The following is a 19,954-nucleotide window of genomic DNA, read 5'->3' on the forward strand; positions in this document are numbered from 1 at the left end:
TTTATTAGGAAATTGATAGACGCTTAAAGGGAAAACATAAAGGGAATTTGTATACAGCTTGAAAGTTTTGGGAGTAGTTAGAGGAGAAATTGCTAGAAAGATAAACTCACGGAAAACTTAGAAGGGAACTGAAATAAACCTTTATGGGTAGAGCGAGAGGCATTGAGGGAAGAACTTAATAAGAAAACCTCAAATGAAATTAAGAAATGCGTCACATGAAATTGAGCGAAAGCTTGAGGGTACCTTAAAGAAATTTCAGAACATGAATATGCTTAAGGAGAACATTGAGGCAACTTCACATATGAATTGAAAGGGAAATAAGAAGTTGAGAGCTGACGAATTAGAGGAAAGTGAAAGAAAAGACCTTCTAAGGAAAGAGAGTCCCATTCCCCGCCACAGAATCGGATTTGATCGAATTGCATTTTATAACCAACTCTTTGACCTTCAGGGGCCTTGATTTTTTCGTTCACGTAAGAACCACCCCTTTGAGCTTCAGTTGTTTTTTTATCGGCTATACATTGTTTTGTGCGCCCTCTATTTCACTTTCAAATCTGTCCTCCTTTTCACTCTTAATTTTCTGCCCCTTATTTCACCTTCAAATATGTTCTCTATTTCACCTTCAAATCGGCCCTTCAATTGTGCCTTCTATTTTATTTTCAATTCTGCTCTCTATTTCACCTCTACGTTTGACCTTCAGTGACATTCAGCCTTAAAACATAATGCCTTCGACCTTGAAGGTATCCACAGTTTGATCTTCAGTGACATTGGTTTTTAGTTTAGACAACTCCACCATTTGACCTTCAGTGTGCATAGTGATGATTAAGAATTAAGATCATTTTCAGCGTGTGCATATCTATCTGCCAGCGCGGCCCTTCTTTGGGTTAATTTTCCTGGGCTAAATTTATAGTACATACGCTTTATTTTCGGATACTGCTGTGTACGTTTGTTTTTTATAATTTTCTAAGAAGGCTATGCGAAATAGGTGATAAAGATCTCTTGTAACGCAACGTTTGGACCTAACTTGAAACCCCTCCAAAGAAACCAGAAATTCAACCTCTTTACGGTGATCCAGGAATACCAACCCCCCAATCACACGACTAATCAGACTTGTAGCAAGTGACAGTAACCCAAAAATATCACACTTAAACCTCTCATAGACTCTCCCGCGCCGTGCAAGCCTTCACCATCATGATGGAAACACCACTGTTCAACATTACAATATTCACCCCAGTGCCATGTAATTGGAATACTTGCATTCTGTATGGTATCTGGTTAAACAAATAAATAAATAAATAAAACACCTTGGTCTTCATGTTTCAGACCCGAACAAGTCGCCAAACAGTGTCATAATCATAGTTAAGGCAAAAAGTCATAATCTGTATAAAATTCTTGCTAATCATCCTTATCCAACAACATATCAGTCTATAGATTCAGATTAACCTCCCTAACCTCCTTTATTTCCTGATTATACGTGGTCGGTCAACTCACAGTTGATTAGTCGCCTCTTACGACATGCAGTGTCTCTGCAGTAGAGGTATTCTTTCCCGCTCCTACACAGGTAAATGCACTTAAACGTATCAAAAAAAGGCAAAAAAATAGATATCAGACAGAAACAGAACGCCTAGAACGAAAATAAGACCACAAATTTCAATCTCTGAAAGGGCTCTCGTTACAATTCAGCGAGAATGTATGACATGAGTTTTTCACATAATGAGGGGTACTGCCGATACTAGAAACGCCCTATAGAAGTTATGAGTGTCCCAAGAACAAAAGGGGGCCAACGGCAGCATTTCCTGAGGCTTGGAAGGTATTTATCCCTAGTTTTGTGCATATGTTTATCAGATGATTCTTATTATGAAAGTTGCAAAGGAAATTCGTCTGTGTGAATTTAATTTCACTTTCCAAAGTAACACTGATGTCTATACACTCACTGAGCCCATATAGTCGTTTCTGTCCAGCTGTTTTTGTGCTTCCTGGTGTGTCGGTGCACCCATCAAATACCACTGTACCTACAGGGCGGTTCAAATTCGTGGCTTACCATTGTGATCTCAGTAATGGTGAGAGAAACAGTGCAGGTCAAATGGAAGCAAAGTTGCTCCGCTTGTGACTAAAAAAAAACTGAAAATGTCAAATTTCGTTTTCATTTTCCCTAGCTTATTTCTTATGGGTGCCACATTGGATTTTTTAGACAAAAAAACAAATTCATTCAACCCAACCCACTACAGATTTACAAATATAAATAATATTCGAACCAGGGACCCTTCATACCGCAGCCCAGCTTCAACCGAATTGCGCTACACACATTCAGCAGGATCTAATTACTCGTGGATATTTTGTTGAGAAACGAATGTAACACTTTTGATTTTGAAATTTTTCTTGTAAATTTATATATAAAAGTATAGACTGTGACACGTGATTATTTTTCTTTTCTTGGGTTTTATCTCACTCTGTAAAAATCCAATATGGCACTCATAAGAAATAAGAAAGTAGTAGCCTGTAGCTTCTACATCTGCTATGGAAATTCGGATGCTTATATCACCATATTCAACAATAATGTAGCAGAAGGCAATATTTCATTCCCGATTATATTTTGGTTACCATTAATTTAGTATTAGTTACTAAGCCATTACAACTAAGTAGTGGTGCTTTATGCCCGAATGATATGCAATTTAATTATGTGCAATATCGTATTGATGGTACTTTCGAAAGAAAAGAGAGAGTGCATTAGATTGAATCAAATACAGCACAATTTGTATATTATATAGCACCGGTAAGAAAGTATTAGGTAATCAAATCTTTCCCACAGGGAAACGGGATTGTTAACGTGCCTGTTTACGTTTTACAGTTGCTAAACGTAGACATTCAGTTTATTTCAATTAAAATATTATGTACAATACAAAAATTAAATAAAAATAATAAATAACTCTTAAATATGAGATGATCAGATCGATCTTGGTGATCTGGCGTGAGTTGTCGTTACTGGGGCGGAGGATTGTACCCCGGTATTATGTACAAGTCTTCATTAATTCCGTACAGATTTTGAACACCCGCACAATCTACGTTAAAGAACCAATCGCAAACTCTAGCAAATTGGTTAAAAACGGTTCCATTAGGGCACAGAAAACTGTACTGGGGACCACCTGGTACGCACCAATGCCAAACCTGGAAACAGTCTAAGTTGTAGCACAGAATTTCGACGATTTTCACTAACTTGACACTGAGCTTCTGGATCGCTGTAGTATCCCGGAATTTTTTGCTCGCATGTAAATGAAGTTCGTGGTATTTCATTATAAGTGGGATAATCTTGGCCTGGTATGTAACCATCGAGTTGCTGAAACAAAATTTTTGTAAACCGAACACAACAATGCATGTTATGGTAATTATCCATGTGTGAATCCGCGCACATAAATGGATTGTTTTCAGTTTATGGCACTCTATAACAATAGATTAGCCAGTAATGTTAAGATTGGGCTTCCGCTTTTAAATAATAACATTTCCTGTAACTGACCATTGAATGAATCCTGCACTCATTTTAGATAAAATCTGGTATTTGATCAGCAAGGTTAACTTAAACCACCAAGTAAAAGTTCTCAATTGCCAATATTAACGAAACTAGTGCAATTCGTAAACTACAGTGCGCTAAATTTTGCAACAACAAAAAAAATTGAGTCATTACTTACACATAAAACTAGTTGAATTAAAAATCCTCCTAAAGAAATAATGGCCGTATTAAGAAACTTCATGTTTAACAATCACAGAAAACTCACACAAATCTAATTAAACAAAAATGAGATTAACTAAATTACTGTAACACATTTAAGCCGAGCGTTTTTTTTCGTATTTAAAGTTGAAAGATCGAAAGGTAAAACAATAATGCGTCTTCTAATTGATGACGGCTTTTATATGTGGGAGATCTTAACACAGATTAAGTAAGAATCTTCCGAATCAGTGTGATATAGGTCTTCATCCATTCTCATACTTTCTGTTATTTACCTTGTCACGCCAATTCTGTTTCAATAAATACGTATTTGTTGATTTGTTACACTTTTTAATAATCGGCCTTTTCAAATGGTAAATTATACAATCGTTCGCGATCTAATTTTATAGCATCTTTCCTAATAGCATTCATATTTCCTGTATATGATTTAGCATTTGGATGTTCCGTAGGTAATTTGCGCCCAAATGTTTCCTGTCAAAAGTGGTAATGATATAGATTGATACAATTATTATTATCACAGGTCCTGTTTGCAATTAGTATTTATAATAACCACCTCATTTAACATCTTTAAAAGTTGGTGTGTGAACTGTGAAGTTAGCAAAGTTGTTCGTAAGTATTGTAATTTAAATGAATTTATGATTAATCTTCAATAATACGCGCCACTGAAGTCAAAATTCACCCCGGAAAATACATACAATTTCAAAAATTGGGTCACCTTTAGGCGCGGATTTTTTTATAAACAACTTTTTTGTTTTCCAGATTTATCCATTACTCGTCGTTTTTGGAAAAAGAATGTTTTACCCTAATTATAAATAGCGAAAATATTAAATTGGGTCGATTGACGTTATGTAGATGCAACTTTTTCATTATGCAAAAAATTGGGCACCAACTTTATGCCAATTTGCGCGTTTGGAATTAAATTTTGCAAAGATTGTAAATGAGCACTTATTGAAAAACGAAAGTCTTCAACTAAACAGTTTCCCTATGAAACCGTATGCTCGTCTATTTGTTTGACTGGGTAAATATGAGCAGACCAGTCCCAGTTTTGCAATAATAATAATTCCAAAAATCAGTTAGCCGAAATAATTCGACTTTTGCAATAATGTACTATTAGGCCTAAATATTATTATAATTTATAACGTATAGTTTCTGTTATGAAAAAACGTATTACAATTCGGTCACGGCTCCGTGAAGTTTGGGGAGAATAATTTGTTTTTGATGAGGGCGCATAATTGGTGCCTAATTATGCATTCCTTAAAACAACATTAATTTCAAACGACCTTAGTTTCCCACGTTTCTAGAGAATTTCGGTTCGGATTAAGTTTAGTGCCTTTCATAACTGCTTATGGCGCTTTAAAATGTTGGATTTGTATCTATTTACAGTATTTTGGATAGTAAATTTACTTAACGGTTTTCGGTGAGAAGGAAAAATCAAAATTTTGTTATTAAAATCCTTTCCTAAATTTAAAATTGGGTTCATAGATTGAAAATGGGTTAATGCCTTTTGGATGACATTACTAGAATGTCAACTGAGAATTGACAGTATATAGGACTGCACAGAAAAGAATTAAAAAACTTCACTCCGTTCCTGAGTTATTGCAGTTATTGTTTAGGTACTTAGGATCATTGTTTCCATTATTTCCGAAGATAGTTTTTTTTATTTTTAAAGAAACTAAGACTTTGTTTTTCATTCATTAATTATTGCTAAATCACAAAAAATGTATTCTGCTTGAGAAACATTCTTGTAATTGGAATATCAAGTTTGAGTTACTATTTCCCAAATTTTGGTAATGATTAATGAGAAAAATAAATACTTTACTATTTTTAAACCAATTTTACCTGAGCTAGCCCGGAGAGTAAGTACGAAAGGTAAGTTACAACATACTACAACAAAAGAACATAACAAAGAAAGAAAGAATTTTATACTTCGAAACACATCACAAACCGGAGAAAATCATGAACCTTTTGTAGTGGGACTGTAAAGTATGTGCTAATCTGCTAAAGTATTAATGCGCAATTCATTTTTTAACATAATAAATAATAGGGTTTAGATTAAGGTTGATGGGTTTCTCTATTCCAAATGATCGCTAAAACTGAGCAGTTTTGGCTAATCAAAAAACAAAATGCAACAACCATATAAGATTTTTTGTGATAAGTAAAAAACAGATTTTTTTTATATAACTTTTTTAGTAAGTGATCATAGAAAAAATTCCTTCCTTGATGCAAGATTCGACACCATAACGAACCAAATAGTGCAAAAAAATCGATCTTAAGATAAAGATGTAGTAGCGGCACAGCCGTAGGAACGGACAGACCAAGTTGGCACAACAGTGCATTTTTTTCTGTTTGTGGAAATGCGCTAAAAAATATAAACTTAATATAACGTATACACAAAATTTATAATTAGATAAATTTTTAAAACAATAGGAGTGCTGAGGCATTCTTCTAACGAGTTTTTAGAAACATATTAGGCGTACTAGAGTTGTAAGTATGTATGCATAATTGCATACTGTCAGTTGAAAACGCAAATCACTTTTGGTGAATTTCTAGGAGAGGCACTATACTGTCTATACTATACACTTCTTAAAACGGGTGCCAGTATAATTCACTTATTTGAAATGAAACCAACACCTGGATTTTGTTTCACACAATCCTCGTGTAAGTGAATGTAGGAGATCAGAAGTGGACAATAAAAGTAATAGCACCAGTTGAACCCGTCCTGCTTCGCAAGAAGTTTATCTTATGCGTAAACAAAAGTTCGCCACGTTAAAAGTACTCCGGATACCGGATACACACACATATTTTTAGCTGCATATATATTTGGTTATTATTTCATAAGTTCCATTATCATTGAGTATATTATGCGTTAAGTATTTTAATAACATTAAAAGTATGTCGACTTTCTTTTTCTTCCAATGTTTAACTCTAAAGAAGAAGCAACAAGTTAAAAAGTAATCGTAAACGATTTACATAAAGCGCATTTCCACTTGCATTCATTTCCCATTTGTAAGATGCAACTTCTGTTAAAATCGTAAAAATCCGCCACAAATATGAAAGATAGCGTTGCACATGGGCAATCCATTGTTGACGTGCTACTTCAATTTCAGTTTATGAGAAGAATTTCATTTCAATGCTTTTCTAAATAAAAAAGTTGGAACTGCGCATGCGCAAACCTAAATTTTAAAACTTATGTTAGATTTTCCTTTGTTCCAAGCGCCTTCAAATTTCACTTAAATGGTTCCATAGATAAAAAAGTTGGCACTGCCCATGCGCAAAACCAAATTTTGAAATTGGCGTTTGATTTTCCTTTATTCGAAGTGCCTATGTATCAAATTTCGTTTAAATTCTTCCATAAATAAAAAAGTTGGCACTGCGCATGCGCAAAACCAAATTTTGAAATTGGCGTTTGATTTTCCTTTATTCCCAAGTGCCTATGTATCAAATTTCGTTTAAATTCTTCCATAAATAAAAAAGTTGGCACTGCGCATGCGCAAAAACCAAATTTTGAAATTGGCGTTTGATTTTCCTTTATCCCAAGTGCCTATGTATCAAATTTCATTCAAATACTGTTATAAGTAAAAAAGTTTGCAATTCGGTTTATAAATGGTCGAGATGCGAAAAGGGCACTGTGAATTTTGAATCGATTCGATTCAACTTTTGGAATTGCGTATTATATGGCTAAAGCTATGCCCATATTGAATTTCATGCAATTCAGTTCATAACTAACGGAGATGTAAAAGCGATCGAACATTTCTAAACAAAGTTATCGTTCACACGGTCAGATAGATGGACAGACAGACAAAGGAACAAACGGACAGACCAACAGGCAGACGATAGATAGCAATGCAAAATTATAAACGATCTCTAGGATCGTTAATAAACGGTAAAAGTGTAAAATTATGGAAAATGTAAAAAACGGTTTTTTGTTTTTTTTACAATAACTTTTTTTGTAAGCGGCACAGAAAAAATTCCTTCCTTGGTACAAGACTCGACACCATAACGAACCAAATAGCGAAAAAAGTAGAACAATAGCTCTTAAGATAAAGAACTAGTAGCGTCGCAAAACGAGCGGACGGACGGACAGACGGACGGACGGACGGACGGACAAAGTGGCCACAATAGCGCATTTTTTTTTTATTTTTGTGGAAATGCGCTAAAAACACCAAAATACCTCTCATTCTTTTTCTCGACTTATCTAAATCTGTTCTTTATATAAAGTAAACCAGACTAAAGGAACCAAGCTTTTTCGCAATTTTCACGGAGAAAAAAAACACCAATATTACAAAAAAACTGCTCATTTTGTAATAGAGAAGTCCACAAGTTACAACATAAATTGATCCAACGTTTAGCTCAGTTTCTGAGTGTAGTTAAATTAGCTAGTTTTATTTTGTTATTTCTTCTATAATACGTACACGCTGCTGCGTTACAAATAGACTTTTTAGCTTAGGGTTAGTGCAAAACTAACCACACCTGAATGGCGTGCTCCTTCGTCCCATTGAGAAAAGGCCCATATGAGCAGTGCTAATAGCATATATTGCTCGTTTGTCAACACTAAGATTCCATGAGTTTACTGTCAGTTCGATTTTTGGATTATAACGAAACAAATTTGAAAGATTCACATGAGTAGTTCCTTTAACTATCTTTAACATTAGAATTTTACTAATGTGCCCTATCGATAGCATCATGAGAAATTCTTTAGCAATTCTATAAAAAATCACACCAGAATTTCCAAAAAACTTTCTGGAAATTTCTGAAAAATGTTGAAAAACGAACGATAAGCGTTTGCGGAACTATTTAAATGAACTTTTTGTCATCAAATAAACCAAAGAATTAGTCCCTTTCGTATTTACATCATATTTAGGAACATGAACTTATTATGTACAGATAAAATGTACACGATGTGCTAAGAAGCTTCTCAAAACATACAACATTCCACATAGGCATGTTATATTCAATTGTAACGGAAAGGTACATAATTAGTCGCCAAAAAAATGCAGCAGAGAAAATGTAAATTATTATATCATACGTATTTATAAATTTTATATCTTACCACCAGGGAAAGATTATTTCACGTTCATTCTGCACGAATTGCGCGATTATTCAGTTCGTATGAGAGGATAACTGTTAAATCTGCAATTAAAATTAAAAAAATTAGAAATTGTAAGGCGAAATCAGTTACAAAAAAATTGAGTAGCGTCAAAAATAAATTTTACATCTCACCACCCCCGGGATGTTGTTTCGTAAATTGTGCCCCAATTGCATCCTCCCTCAATTCGTGCCGAGTTTGTGAAGGCAAATGTTAAAGGCTGCAAATAAAATAAAGAAATTAGAAATTGGATGGAGAAAAGTACATAATTTATTATTAATAAAAAAATTATGCTGATATCCTACGTCTATATACTTACTATTCAATGTACAGGCTGATTCGAATTCGCGGGCTACCACGGAGACCTCGGAAACTGTAGGATATGTCTGAAAGTAGTCGGAATTTTTTCAGTTTCAAACGGCATTTTGTTAATCATCAAAATACGCAACTTTGCCAAATTTAAGCTTTCCGAGATTCCAATGGTGGCCCTCAAATTTGAATCAGCCGTATATCCAATGACCCACAAGGCCTCAATCGTCTCATTTTTTGTAATCTAATTGAGAAGATTGTATGAAAGTTATTCCATGCCTTCCAATGGTTGTAAATACTCTGGAGGTTCCAAAGATTTTAAGAGTTTTGAAGAGTCTACGGAAATTATAAGGAGATTCTAAGAGGATTTAAGACAATTATTTGGTTTTGAAGATATTTTAAAGGTTCTATACGTAAAGTATGTAAGTAGATTCCAAAAAGATCACAAGGTGATCCTAAGATCCCAAGGAAAAGATTCTACTGAGATTTCCAGAAAATTTTACCAAGATTCTGTCAAGCTACGATGATTCTAGATGATTCTAAGAAAATTCTAACAGTATCCCAAGAAGACCTTTAGTTATAATAAGAATTCTGCAGCCTAATATTTCGGCAGCGAATACCCCGGTGGATAACTTCGTGGAGGCGAATTTTGAATAAGCTAATATTCCCTGGAGCGAGTTTCAAGGGTAAGTATTTACCGGCGCAAATTTCCAGGTTAATGTGACTAAAGATAATACTATTATCTTTGATGTGACCAAACCTTTGATTATATACTACATACTCAAAGGACCAAACACACAAAATGTATCAGTTTTGACATTACTCCAAAATAACATTATGATTTAGGAAATTAATAAATAATGTTTAAATTTTGTCCAGTTCCAACAATTATAATTTTGTTGACCAACACCAACCTTCTGCTATAACAAGGCCCATTGTGAAACTTTATAACGCAGTTTCACAATTGTCTGCTTTTATTAGACACGAAATGATCCGTAATAATCGGACTGATGAGCGTATAAACAAATCTACCTGTATATTGCATAATGAGGAGCGGGCACATTTCCGCGGCAATTATTTGTATTGTCTGAATTTGGCAATTTGTTTGAGTATTTCAATATTTGGTGCAATTAGTGTATTAGGTAACGTCTTCATATTTATCAGATATGAATATATTTGGCCTATATTCCCACGGTTCGCAGTCGCACATGAGAAAAATCGCATATATACCTACAACATAATTTTCGTGTAGGTGCTCATTGTTTGATGTAGTGGTTTTTTTATAAATAAGATTATATAGGTAGGTACTACTGTGGCATACTAAAAAGAAGTTGAAAGTAAATTGTACTATTATAACGTAAGAATTTTAAGTTTAGTGGTTGAAAGAGCCGAAATATGTGCAAGTTACATTGTAGAAAATTGTTGTTATAATTAGCATAACAAACATTTTAATTGCTGCTCTAATTATTAGTTAAAATGATGATAAGAATTGCTGAAATACTGGGGCTGTGCATGTATGAATAATTATAGAGTTGTTATGTTACTCTGGCTATGCCTTTTTGGTTTTCAATATTTCATTTTGCAACGCGTACAAGATCAATTTACAACAGCAATTATGATGTCGCATTTTGCATTAGAAAATTAATAGATCCTTGTAATGTAGCGTAAAATTTAATCGATTTCACGTTTTTAACATGTTGAATCGGGAAGGGTTTGCGGGTTATGAACGAAAGTAACCTTTTAATAATGTCGCGTTTATCAGTTACGGTTTTTAAGGCACATATGATTACGACTTTATATGTTACATCATATTATGTGTAATGCAAAGTAACATTGAATGCGTAACATATATGCGTTAAAAATGTCCGATCACTTTACTCTTAACTGAATATGTGAAGTTTACGAAATCGGCCATTTGTAAGTTTGCCAATTTGGAATTAGTTTTTAAAAACCATGTGTTAAAAAAACAGTGATAGGAGAAGAGAACTGAAAAAAACTACCTACTTAATAATAGGATGCCGAAGTCGCTAAAAGGGAAAAGCGAAAGATGGTATAATAAGAATTAACAGTGATAAACTAAGTTAGGGAATGGGGGAACAAATAAACCAAGAAGAAGACATATAAGAGAGAAGAGTGGAAGTCGTGGCATTTAGAACAGACGAGGTATGAAAAATGTAAGAAAGAAATTAGTGACTATGATAGATAAGGGCGAGGAAAGGGTGGGGGTGTGTATTCGAGGGAGATCTAACCACTAAAATAGAGAATAAAGGTTATCGATGAAAAGTGAAAATAAGAATGAACCTCAAGAGATGAAGGCAGTAAAGTCGGGGATATGCAATTAGAACTGAACAAAAGAGGGCATAATGAATGCAAATACGGAGGTATGATAGAGGAAGCTCGGTAAGAGATTACATTATATAGTGTGCATTTTTAATTTGAAAGAATTAAAATTGGTTTGGCGACAGTGCGCCCCTTGGAACGATGCGCCCCTAGGCTCGAACCTTAAGGACCAGCTGGTATATCCAGCCCCCTTAGTGAATGAAAATGAAATGGAAGGTGTAAAATAATTCATAGTGGAGATAAGAACGGAATCAGATTACCAGCCTATGGAGATTATTTCAACAAGTTAAAAAAGTAATCAAACGAATTACAAGAAACACATTTCCAAATTAACAGTCTTCGCCTGAAAAAATTATAATTACTGCAGAAAAATTCGTACTCAGCCATTTAACTAAAAAATCCGTATATCTATTCTTTGACCCGTCATTTCAATTTGATCTTGGGTATAGAATATTATAAGCACAAGAATCCGATGCAACTGAATACCCAACGATCCTCGAGATTTTCATACATCCATCATTTTTATAACACACCTTAAGGGGCTGATTCAGCATTCACAATTTTGTTTAAATCAGCATTAGTTCTATTTATCTTAGGAAATTCAAAATACGGATTGCACATGCGAGTAAAAGTAAAACTAATGCCGAACAAAAAATGTGTCCTATTTATCTTGAGGCGGTCGATTATTGCAAAAACTAGCTAGAATAACAAAAAACATGATCTATATATGAAGGGGCCCATTTAACGATGATTTATGCACGTTTTCACATAACTGTCCCTTAAGGGTCAAGTGTGGGGTAATTAATTTTTTTTCCCCTCACTTACTTTTCCTCTAAAATAATTTTTGGTTTGAGCTAAGACGTTATTCTGTCATGAAAGTAGCACATTTTTTTAAAAATAACTACGAGTAAATAAATTTCGAACGATTTCTGATCAAGATTGGCAGTGTTGTTCGAAACCCTATATTATGTTATTTTATTTTGTTGTCTTTATTTTATAGTTGGAGGAGTGTTAGCTATTAGCTACTCTACCCACTCAACCCACTATACCAGTGTTTCTCAAATTTTTTCGTTTGGCGGCACCCTACAATTATCAAACAAAATTTGCGGCACCCCTAACTGTTATTATTTTTTGCTTTTTTTTACAGTTGGTAAAGATCAGGGTAAAGATATGAAGGATGAGAAGTCTTGAAAAAATTATTTTTGCAAGTAAGTTCTCATTCTCAAGGACCTTTAATATGTCTCTCTTATTTGTTAAGGTTACTTGTTTAAAGCACATTTGTCCATTTGAAAGAAAATAAGGCATTAAAATCGTCGATGTGTCTGATATTGACTAATATACGCATTTAAAGCGTATTTACCTAATAGTTTCGGAAGAAATAAAATGATTTTAATATTATTGTTGTTATACGTACAAGTTTATCGCTTTTAATATTAAAAAAAATAAATAGGACGATGCGTAGCGTAAACTGCAAGTACAAGGCGGCCGCCTTTTGATTATGATGACGCAGGTTCGAATCTCTCGAGCGCGGTTTTTTTTCTATAATCGATCGCGGTAAAAAGAATGGAGCGAAGGATTGTGAGAGAGAAGTGCCACTTTGGGATTTTTTTCTAATATTTACGTGACGCCACTTACCGAGCCACTGAGAGACTAAGAAATGAAGTGATATACGTACTTAACCAGATTAGTTGAAAAGACATATTCAAAGTGGGAGTTATAAGAGTGAGAAAGTGAGACGCAATGCAATACCTATGAACCATAGAAATAAATAAAATAGAAACTTAAAAACATAATAAAAAAGGAATATTCATTTTATAATAATATAATATTTAAAAATTTCGCGGCACCCTTAAGGCCGAAACCCATTGGCAACACGCCAGGCCACGCCACGCCATGTGGCATAGGTTCACGTGGGACAGTTTGTGTACATATTTGTTACACGCCACGTGATGACACGCTTGTCATTTTATTTAAAAAAATTGGCAGTAGTAACTTTGAGTGCGATGGACTACACTAGCGCAAGCAGTTCGTCTAGTGAGAGTTCTTTAGAAAAATGTGCTGCTGCTGCCATTGTTTTGAATCAGAAATTACGATATTTAAAAACGTTCTACTCATTCGTGAAAGACATTGCATGCTTAATAAAATTTTAGGTGATTTTCTACTTGTTCGCCATCTATCGGCAACATTCCCGCGGAATGCCCCTCTTAAAATAAATACGGAAACAGATTGCCGCGGGAGTGGAGAGGCGACCGGGGAACATTCACACGTACCAACACGCGTCGGTCACATCTGAGGGTTTTGAATCGTCCCACGTGAGGTGGCGTGGCGTGGCGTAGCGTGGCGTGGCGTGTTGCCAATGGGTTTCGGCCTTTATGAAGTGCGTGCGGCACCCGCTTTGAGAACCACTGCACTATACAATCACAAACAGTCATGCCTTACCTGGGTTTCGAACCCAGGACCCTTGTAGTCAAAGTTAAAGCTACAAACGCATCTGGCTACATAGGTCGGCTCAAGGTATATAGGTGGGGACCAAATGTACTTTTACATAATGTTTACCAAATTTCGTTATAGCATCATATACAGGCGTTACATTTTCAAACCCATCCATCCCAAGCACACTATTAACGTGGACGGATATGTCTCCAGTAACTATATTGCAGTTGAATGTACTTCAAAAGAATTACGGCTCCATGACATAAAATCTGAACCCATGGGTGTATCTCAATCTAGATGCAAAGGGCCGGTGTTTTACCTAATCGTTAGATAGTTAACTACTATGGTAAAAATGAAATCACATTGACGAAGGTTATTTATCTTAGTTATCTACCTACCTTCAGATGAGAAATGAATTAAAGAGCGGCCCTTAGTTAAAATCAATCCTTATTGATTACTGTTGAAGATTTCCCACACGACCTTTGCTTCTGGCGTGCCATCTGTTGCTACCAGAATGCTATATGCTATGGAATAATTTTAGCACTAAACGAAAATTGAAGAAGGCTGATGCACTTGAATTGAAGCTATCACAAATACAGTGAAACGTTGAAAACATTTGAATTGGGAAACTGAAAGATGGAGTAGAGCCGATAAGATTAAAAAATTACTTGATACCATCAACGATTGATTGAAGCAATGTTACCATAAAGTTGCAGAATTGTGTTTAACACACAGACAAAGTAATTTGCAATGAGTTCAGATACCATAAAATTTCAATTAATTTGGGTGGTACACAACAAAAATAATTAATTAATAATCATGCTTTTAATGCAATTAATGTAAAATGCAAATATTAATAAATGAAGATTGTTATCTGACCGTCTGGCATTAATTTGGTTGTGTTGGTCAACGTTTGGTCCAACGAACTTCAGACAGAAAAATCCCAAAATCGTCATGAAACCTTTATATTCATGCCTACTTTATGTTAGTTACCATTATAGCGGCTTTTTCGCCACCTGTCACTTTACCGACCGCACCTATCACAGTGATAAATGTCTATAATGACTTCTGTCATCACTGACAGAAAAGTTCTATATGAAAATTTAAATTTTATATTAAAATACGATTTAGAGTAAAATTTAACACAAAACTCGTCTGTAAAATGACACTACTTTGTCTCGGAAATTAAAGTACTCGGTTTCCTGGTTTTTATGTAAATATTTATTACATTCCGACACTCTTGATTACAAAAGCGTCGTTATCAGTGGCGTAACCTTCACCGGGAAACTGCGGGCAAAGTCCGGGATTAATAAATCAATATTCATCCATGTACTTTCTTCAGTAATGAATAAACATTAAAATATGACGGACTAAAGACTTAGTCGACTGGAATCAAGGGGATATGTGTATAGTGTACGTACGGGCTCCCGATATTCAATATACGCACAAAATGAAGTCAGTTTATGACCGCTGCATGCGTAAGAGAATGTTTTTCTCTTCGTCTAATATACTTCTTTACTATTTTTCTTCGTTCTTCTATTATTTTCGTCACAAAATCTCCATTCTATTTCCTTCCTCATCTTTGACTCTTTGCCTTAATATTCTGTCCTTGTATTTTATACATACGTTAAAGAGTATTGGGTTAAGTACGAATCCCTCTCTAACTGTTTTATCTAAAACATCACTTTCAAAATGTGGGGCAATTTAACAAATTTAATTTGAGGTTTGGTTCAATAAAACGTAAGGTATAATACTAAAAAATAGAAACACCGGGAGCCTTGTTTATATATTGTTGAAGTGACTGAGTGGTTGTACATGGCCCATTGTTATAGCAAAGAGTAATTATTTGGTTATAGTACCTATACTCATGCTCATCATTTGATTTTATGTTTATTTTTTAATTTCTTTCACGATAGGGAATAACATGCATTTTGAAGTATTTTTTTAAAAATAAAGTATGCAAAACATGAATTAAGAATTGTTCGTTCTGTGTTATTTTAAACGTCAAAGCTTAGTTGGTAATTAAATGAATTTATCTACCTATAATTTCTTTATAAAAGTTTTCTGGACATTGTAACCATACCAAAGAATACTCTTACGATATGTAAAATCAGCAACTACGTTTGTGAATTAAACGTTTATAGTTTTAATTACAGTAATCTCTGTAGAAATTTATTAAAAGTTTGATACGTAAAGTCACTTGTAGTGGAATCTGTGGTAAAGTACACGATTATTGTGCTTTGAAGTAATGAACGGTGAGTACCATTACAAGCACGTAGTTTAGGTTGCATACTGAGATTCAAATGATTTTCTGTAGTGAATGGAAAATGGTAATATTGAATCACCGAAATACGTATTATCATAAAGTTATTTGCTTTGGTTTCGAATATTTTTCATAACATTTTTATTCTAATCGGTTGTTGTCCATTGCGTGGAAAGTAGAGGGTAGGTTGGTTATTGAATAGTTCAATAGTTGATAATTGATTGAACTACGGGGAATTGTAAGTAAGTCAATAATGGAAAGAGTAAAAGTTAGTACCCTGGCTGGGGTGCCATCACGGAAAAAAATACCCAAACAAATTTGCAAGTACATCAATGTAAATGGAGAGTACTGTTTACACCAACCTATTTGTTTATGAAAATTTAAGACTTGGATATGTTCAAAACTGACCGGTGCACATTCATTCTCAAAATTTTGGGTTACTGAGTACCAACCGGAATTATTGTCTTAACGCATTCGGTTACGCATGCAGAGGACTTACTGACACGAGTTTAGATTTTGGCCGAATATTGGTACTTCGTCTCCAGCGTCAAGCTTGTTTTCCCAACACATAGCAACCTTTCATTGCCTTGCATGATATTCAGGTCCTGGATGCCACCCCGCGATTAACGATTTTCTGTGGAGATGTCAACTCACGCATGCACCAAAACCGGCGGGAGTCTCAGCACCTTGTTAATTCGGCGGCGTCCTGGTTCAAATCATTGCGCCCTAGGTTATGATCGCTGCTGTGGCCACCAACCTCCTCCTACTTGTCCTGGCACCCCAACATTGCGCATGATTCTGTACAGCCCCACGTGGCATTTCACGGTTTTCTCGCAGGTTACCGTGACGTGGGCCCTCTTCTTCCCAGTAATCATGGAGAGTTTGGTTTTTTTGGGGACCAATGTTGCCTTCGCGGTCTCATCCATGTGTGCACTGGTTTAATCGCCATCGTCTCTGTCGCTCACTACTACCGTGAGATCGTCGGTAAATCCTACCAGTTCTATTCCATTCGCGGTTGATATCCTCAGGACCCCATCGTACATCACGATTCACGGAAGAGGCCCAAGGACCGATCCCTACCGCACCCCCGCACTAGGTATAAACGTGTATTCCTCACCTGACGGTTTCGTGGCGTAGGCGACACGGTTAATGAGGTGGTCCTCCACAACCCTCACCAGATAATCCGGCACTTTAAGTTCAAGCAGCGCAATAACAATGCTTCTTCTATTCGCTGAGAATTCCTTTCATGAATCCGAATTGTTTGGGGGACAGCCTATCGCCCGTACTGTCATGTCAAGGTTTGCTTGTCGCTAGCGGACGTTTCGAAAGCACACACTTACACAGCAGTGTCCCACTATTGGCTCCCAGGTCCTCCCTGTTTATCAGTTTAGTGGGCCTTCTTCCCCGTTCTACTACACTTATGGCCGCCTTAAATTCGGGACAGGCAATTATCCATGGGGTATTCCCGGTCTTATCACATACGAGGCATTTCTTCTTCTTTTTTCTTACTGACGGCAAAATTAAGTGTCAATCCTTTGTCTTGTGTGTAGCCCTTAGCGAGTATGGCTTCTTCACATTTTTATCTAGTTTTAGCGGTGGCTGTTTGTCCCTCCATGCTGTAATTAATGCTCTTCGTAACGCATATGCATTCCGCAATCTGTCGTGTTGTCTCCCTGGTTGGTCTTTGATAAAGATCTTTAACCTATTTTGCTTGACAACCGATAATTTATTCGCTGCCCTCGTTATAGTCTCGTATATGCTTCTGGCGACTTCTTTCCCATCGTTGCTCTTCAGGGCTGCTAGGAACCGGTATCTATTCTTCCCCTCCTTTTAATTGATTTTCTAAAAGTCTCCAAAAGGCTCTGTTAATTGCTCCTTGCAACTCATCCAATCATGTTAGCTCGTACCTTAACTTCAGATCCTTTGCCACTTCGCTTACTACATCTTGCGGAAAAATGGTGTCTAGCAAATCAACTTTATTTAAATAACAATAAAACTGTACGAATGTTAATGTCACTAAGAAATCATGAGTACGAGAATCCACCTTATGTTAAATTTTTAGGTGTCTTTATGGACCCGAAACTGTCTTTTCAGTCGCATATCGAGTATATTTCTAAAAAAATAAGCAAAAATATTTATGTTATGCGACGCCTTTCAGAATGCGTGTCTAGGGAGCTCTTAAAGCAAATATATACATCTTTAATTCAATCGCACATATATTATTGCAATATTATATGGGGCAATTGTTCTCATGCTAAAAGGGTGTTTGCCTTACAACGACGAGCGATTAGGGTTTTAGGTAATATCGGTTACAGAGAAAACTGTAGGAAGCTATTTATAGACTTTAAGTTGTTAACTTTGCCATGTATATTTTTACTGAACTGTGTTTTGTATGCTAAAACAAACTCAAGCAACCAAATTGTACGATCTGATGTTCATAATTATGGTACACGTAATAGAGAGCAACTGAACTTGGTATTTTATCGTCTGGAGAAAACTCACAAAAGCTTTCTACATATGTCTTATAAGATCTTCAATCTATTACCATTGAGAGTAAGAAACTTAGACATAGTTACATTGAAATATAAATTAAAGACTTTCCTTTTACAGAAAGCCTTTTATTGTGTAAGTGTTTCTTTGGCTTTGCGTTTGGGTTGAATATTATTAATATTATTGAATATTTCCTATCAGTTTCCTCCATCCTCTGTTTGGCTTCTGGTCGTGCCCTTGGGCCAATTATCTTGAGTTACTTCGAACACTTGCACTTTCTACACGTTTTCGTGCGCGAGCAATGTCCTCTCCGCCTTAATCTTGATCTTGCATCTGCTGCAAACTGCTTCCTTTCCGGATGAATCCATCCCTACGACTTGAGATTGCATCGGTTGTCCTCTTCATAAAGCCCTCTATTTTGTCTGCGGTCAAACGAGATGCAGTACTGCCAAGATCTGGTGAGACTTCTTTTATTTCTTTTGCCGTATTCTCACAGACTAGGGTTTCGAATCTCTTAGTTTTGGTGATGATCTTAATAAGTTGCAATACTTTGTCGTTCATTGCTCTCACGTTGTGACGTTTGTCCGTCATGGGGATATCCTCGCCCAAATTCTTCCGTTTGGGAGTATTTTTCCCTTTCGGGACCGCGCACCTCACTTTCTCATCCTACCTCCTCTCCATGACGGCTACCCTTGGTGATTGTATCACCGGAGATGGCACGGCCAGAGGGGCCCAACACGGCTAAAAAATTGTTCTTATCGTTGTTCACAGGCGTTATTAGTAGTCGTCTCTTAAATGGAGGCACATTTGAAAATTCCGCGAGAGTGTTCTATATCGTCCCGGAATTTAACGCCAAATCGCACGGTGCTTTTGTTTCTCTTACCGCGCTCCAAACGCCGCCACAGCGGCTCTCTCACCGTCGCGGCGAAACTCACTGGTGTTGAAAACACTTATCTTGTTTTTAGCTACTTGCTAAGCCCAATCATTTCAAAACTTCAATCTGTGGTCCTGAAAATTCCCACAGCCGAAGGTAAACCCTCACTCGAAAATTAAGAAATGAGGCTTGGCTGGATTAAATTTTTTAATTCTAAATCTCAGAATGGTTATACGTTTTGTAGTCAATTTTGAAGAGCTATCGAAGCAGTGCCTAAAACTCAAAAATCAATTCAATTTGCTTTTTCTTATCTAGTTTTTAATCCTCAAAACGAAGTAATTTGGGTTGCATATATACCTGCAAGTATACCTACCTTTTCTGAATTATATTCAATACTTTGCCTAATGAATAATAAATGTCATCATGATACCATGTAAATAC

At 35.9% G+C, this 19,954-nt stretch overlaps 1 protein-coding gene across 2 annotated transcripts in view; it reads right to left on the reverse strand.

The window, feature by feature from the left end:
* Positions 1–2,849: 2,849 nt before the first annotated feature.
* Positions 2,850–19,954, reverse strand: part of LOC116173843 (U-scoloptoxin(01)-Cw1a-like) — a 53,212-nt gene continuing 36,107 nt past the window's right edge. The window contains exons 2-4 of one of the 2 annotated variants that reach the window (XM_031491571.1): positions 8,939–9,024; positions 3,212–3,331; positions 2,850–3,162 (exon numbers count right to left, since the gene is read on the reverse strand). In XM_031491571.1, the coding sequence (XP_031347431.1) occupies positions 2,977–3,162; positions 3,212–3,331; positions 8,939–8,980 (348 nt within the window). In that variant the 5' untranslated portion in view covers positions 8,981–9,024 and the 3' untranslated portion in view covers positions 2,850–2,976. Of the gene's footprint in view, positions 3,163–3,211; positions 3,332–3,680; positions 4,081–8,938; positions 9,025–19,954 lie in introns of those variants that run through there. The other variant, XM_031491563.1, reaches the window with a different exon arrangement.

This window comes from Photinus pyralis, unplaced genomic scaffold (assembly GCF_008802855.1).
Source record: "Photinus pyralis isolate 1611_PpyrPB1 unplaced genomic scaffold, Ppyr1.3 Ppyr1.4_LG1, whole genome shotgun sequence".
Classification (NCBI taxonomy): Eukaryota; Metazoa; Arthropoda; class Insecta; order Coleoptera; family Lampyridae; genus Photinus; species Photinus pyralis.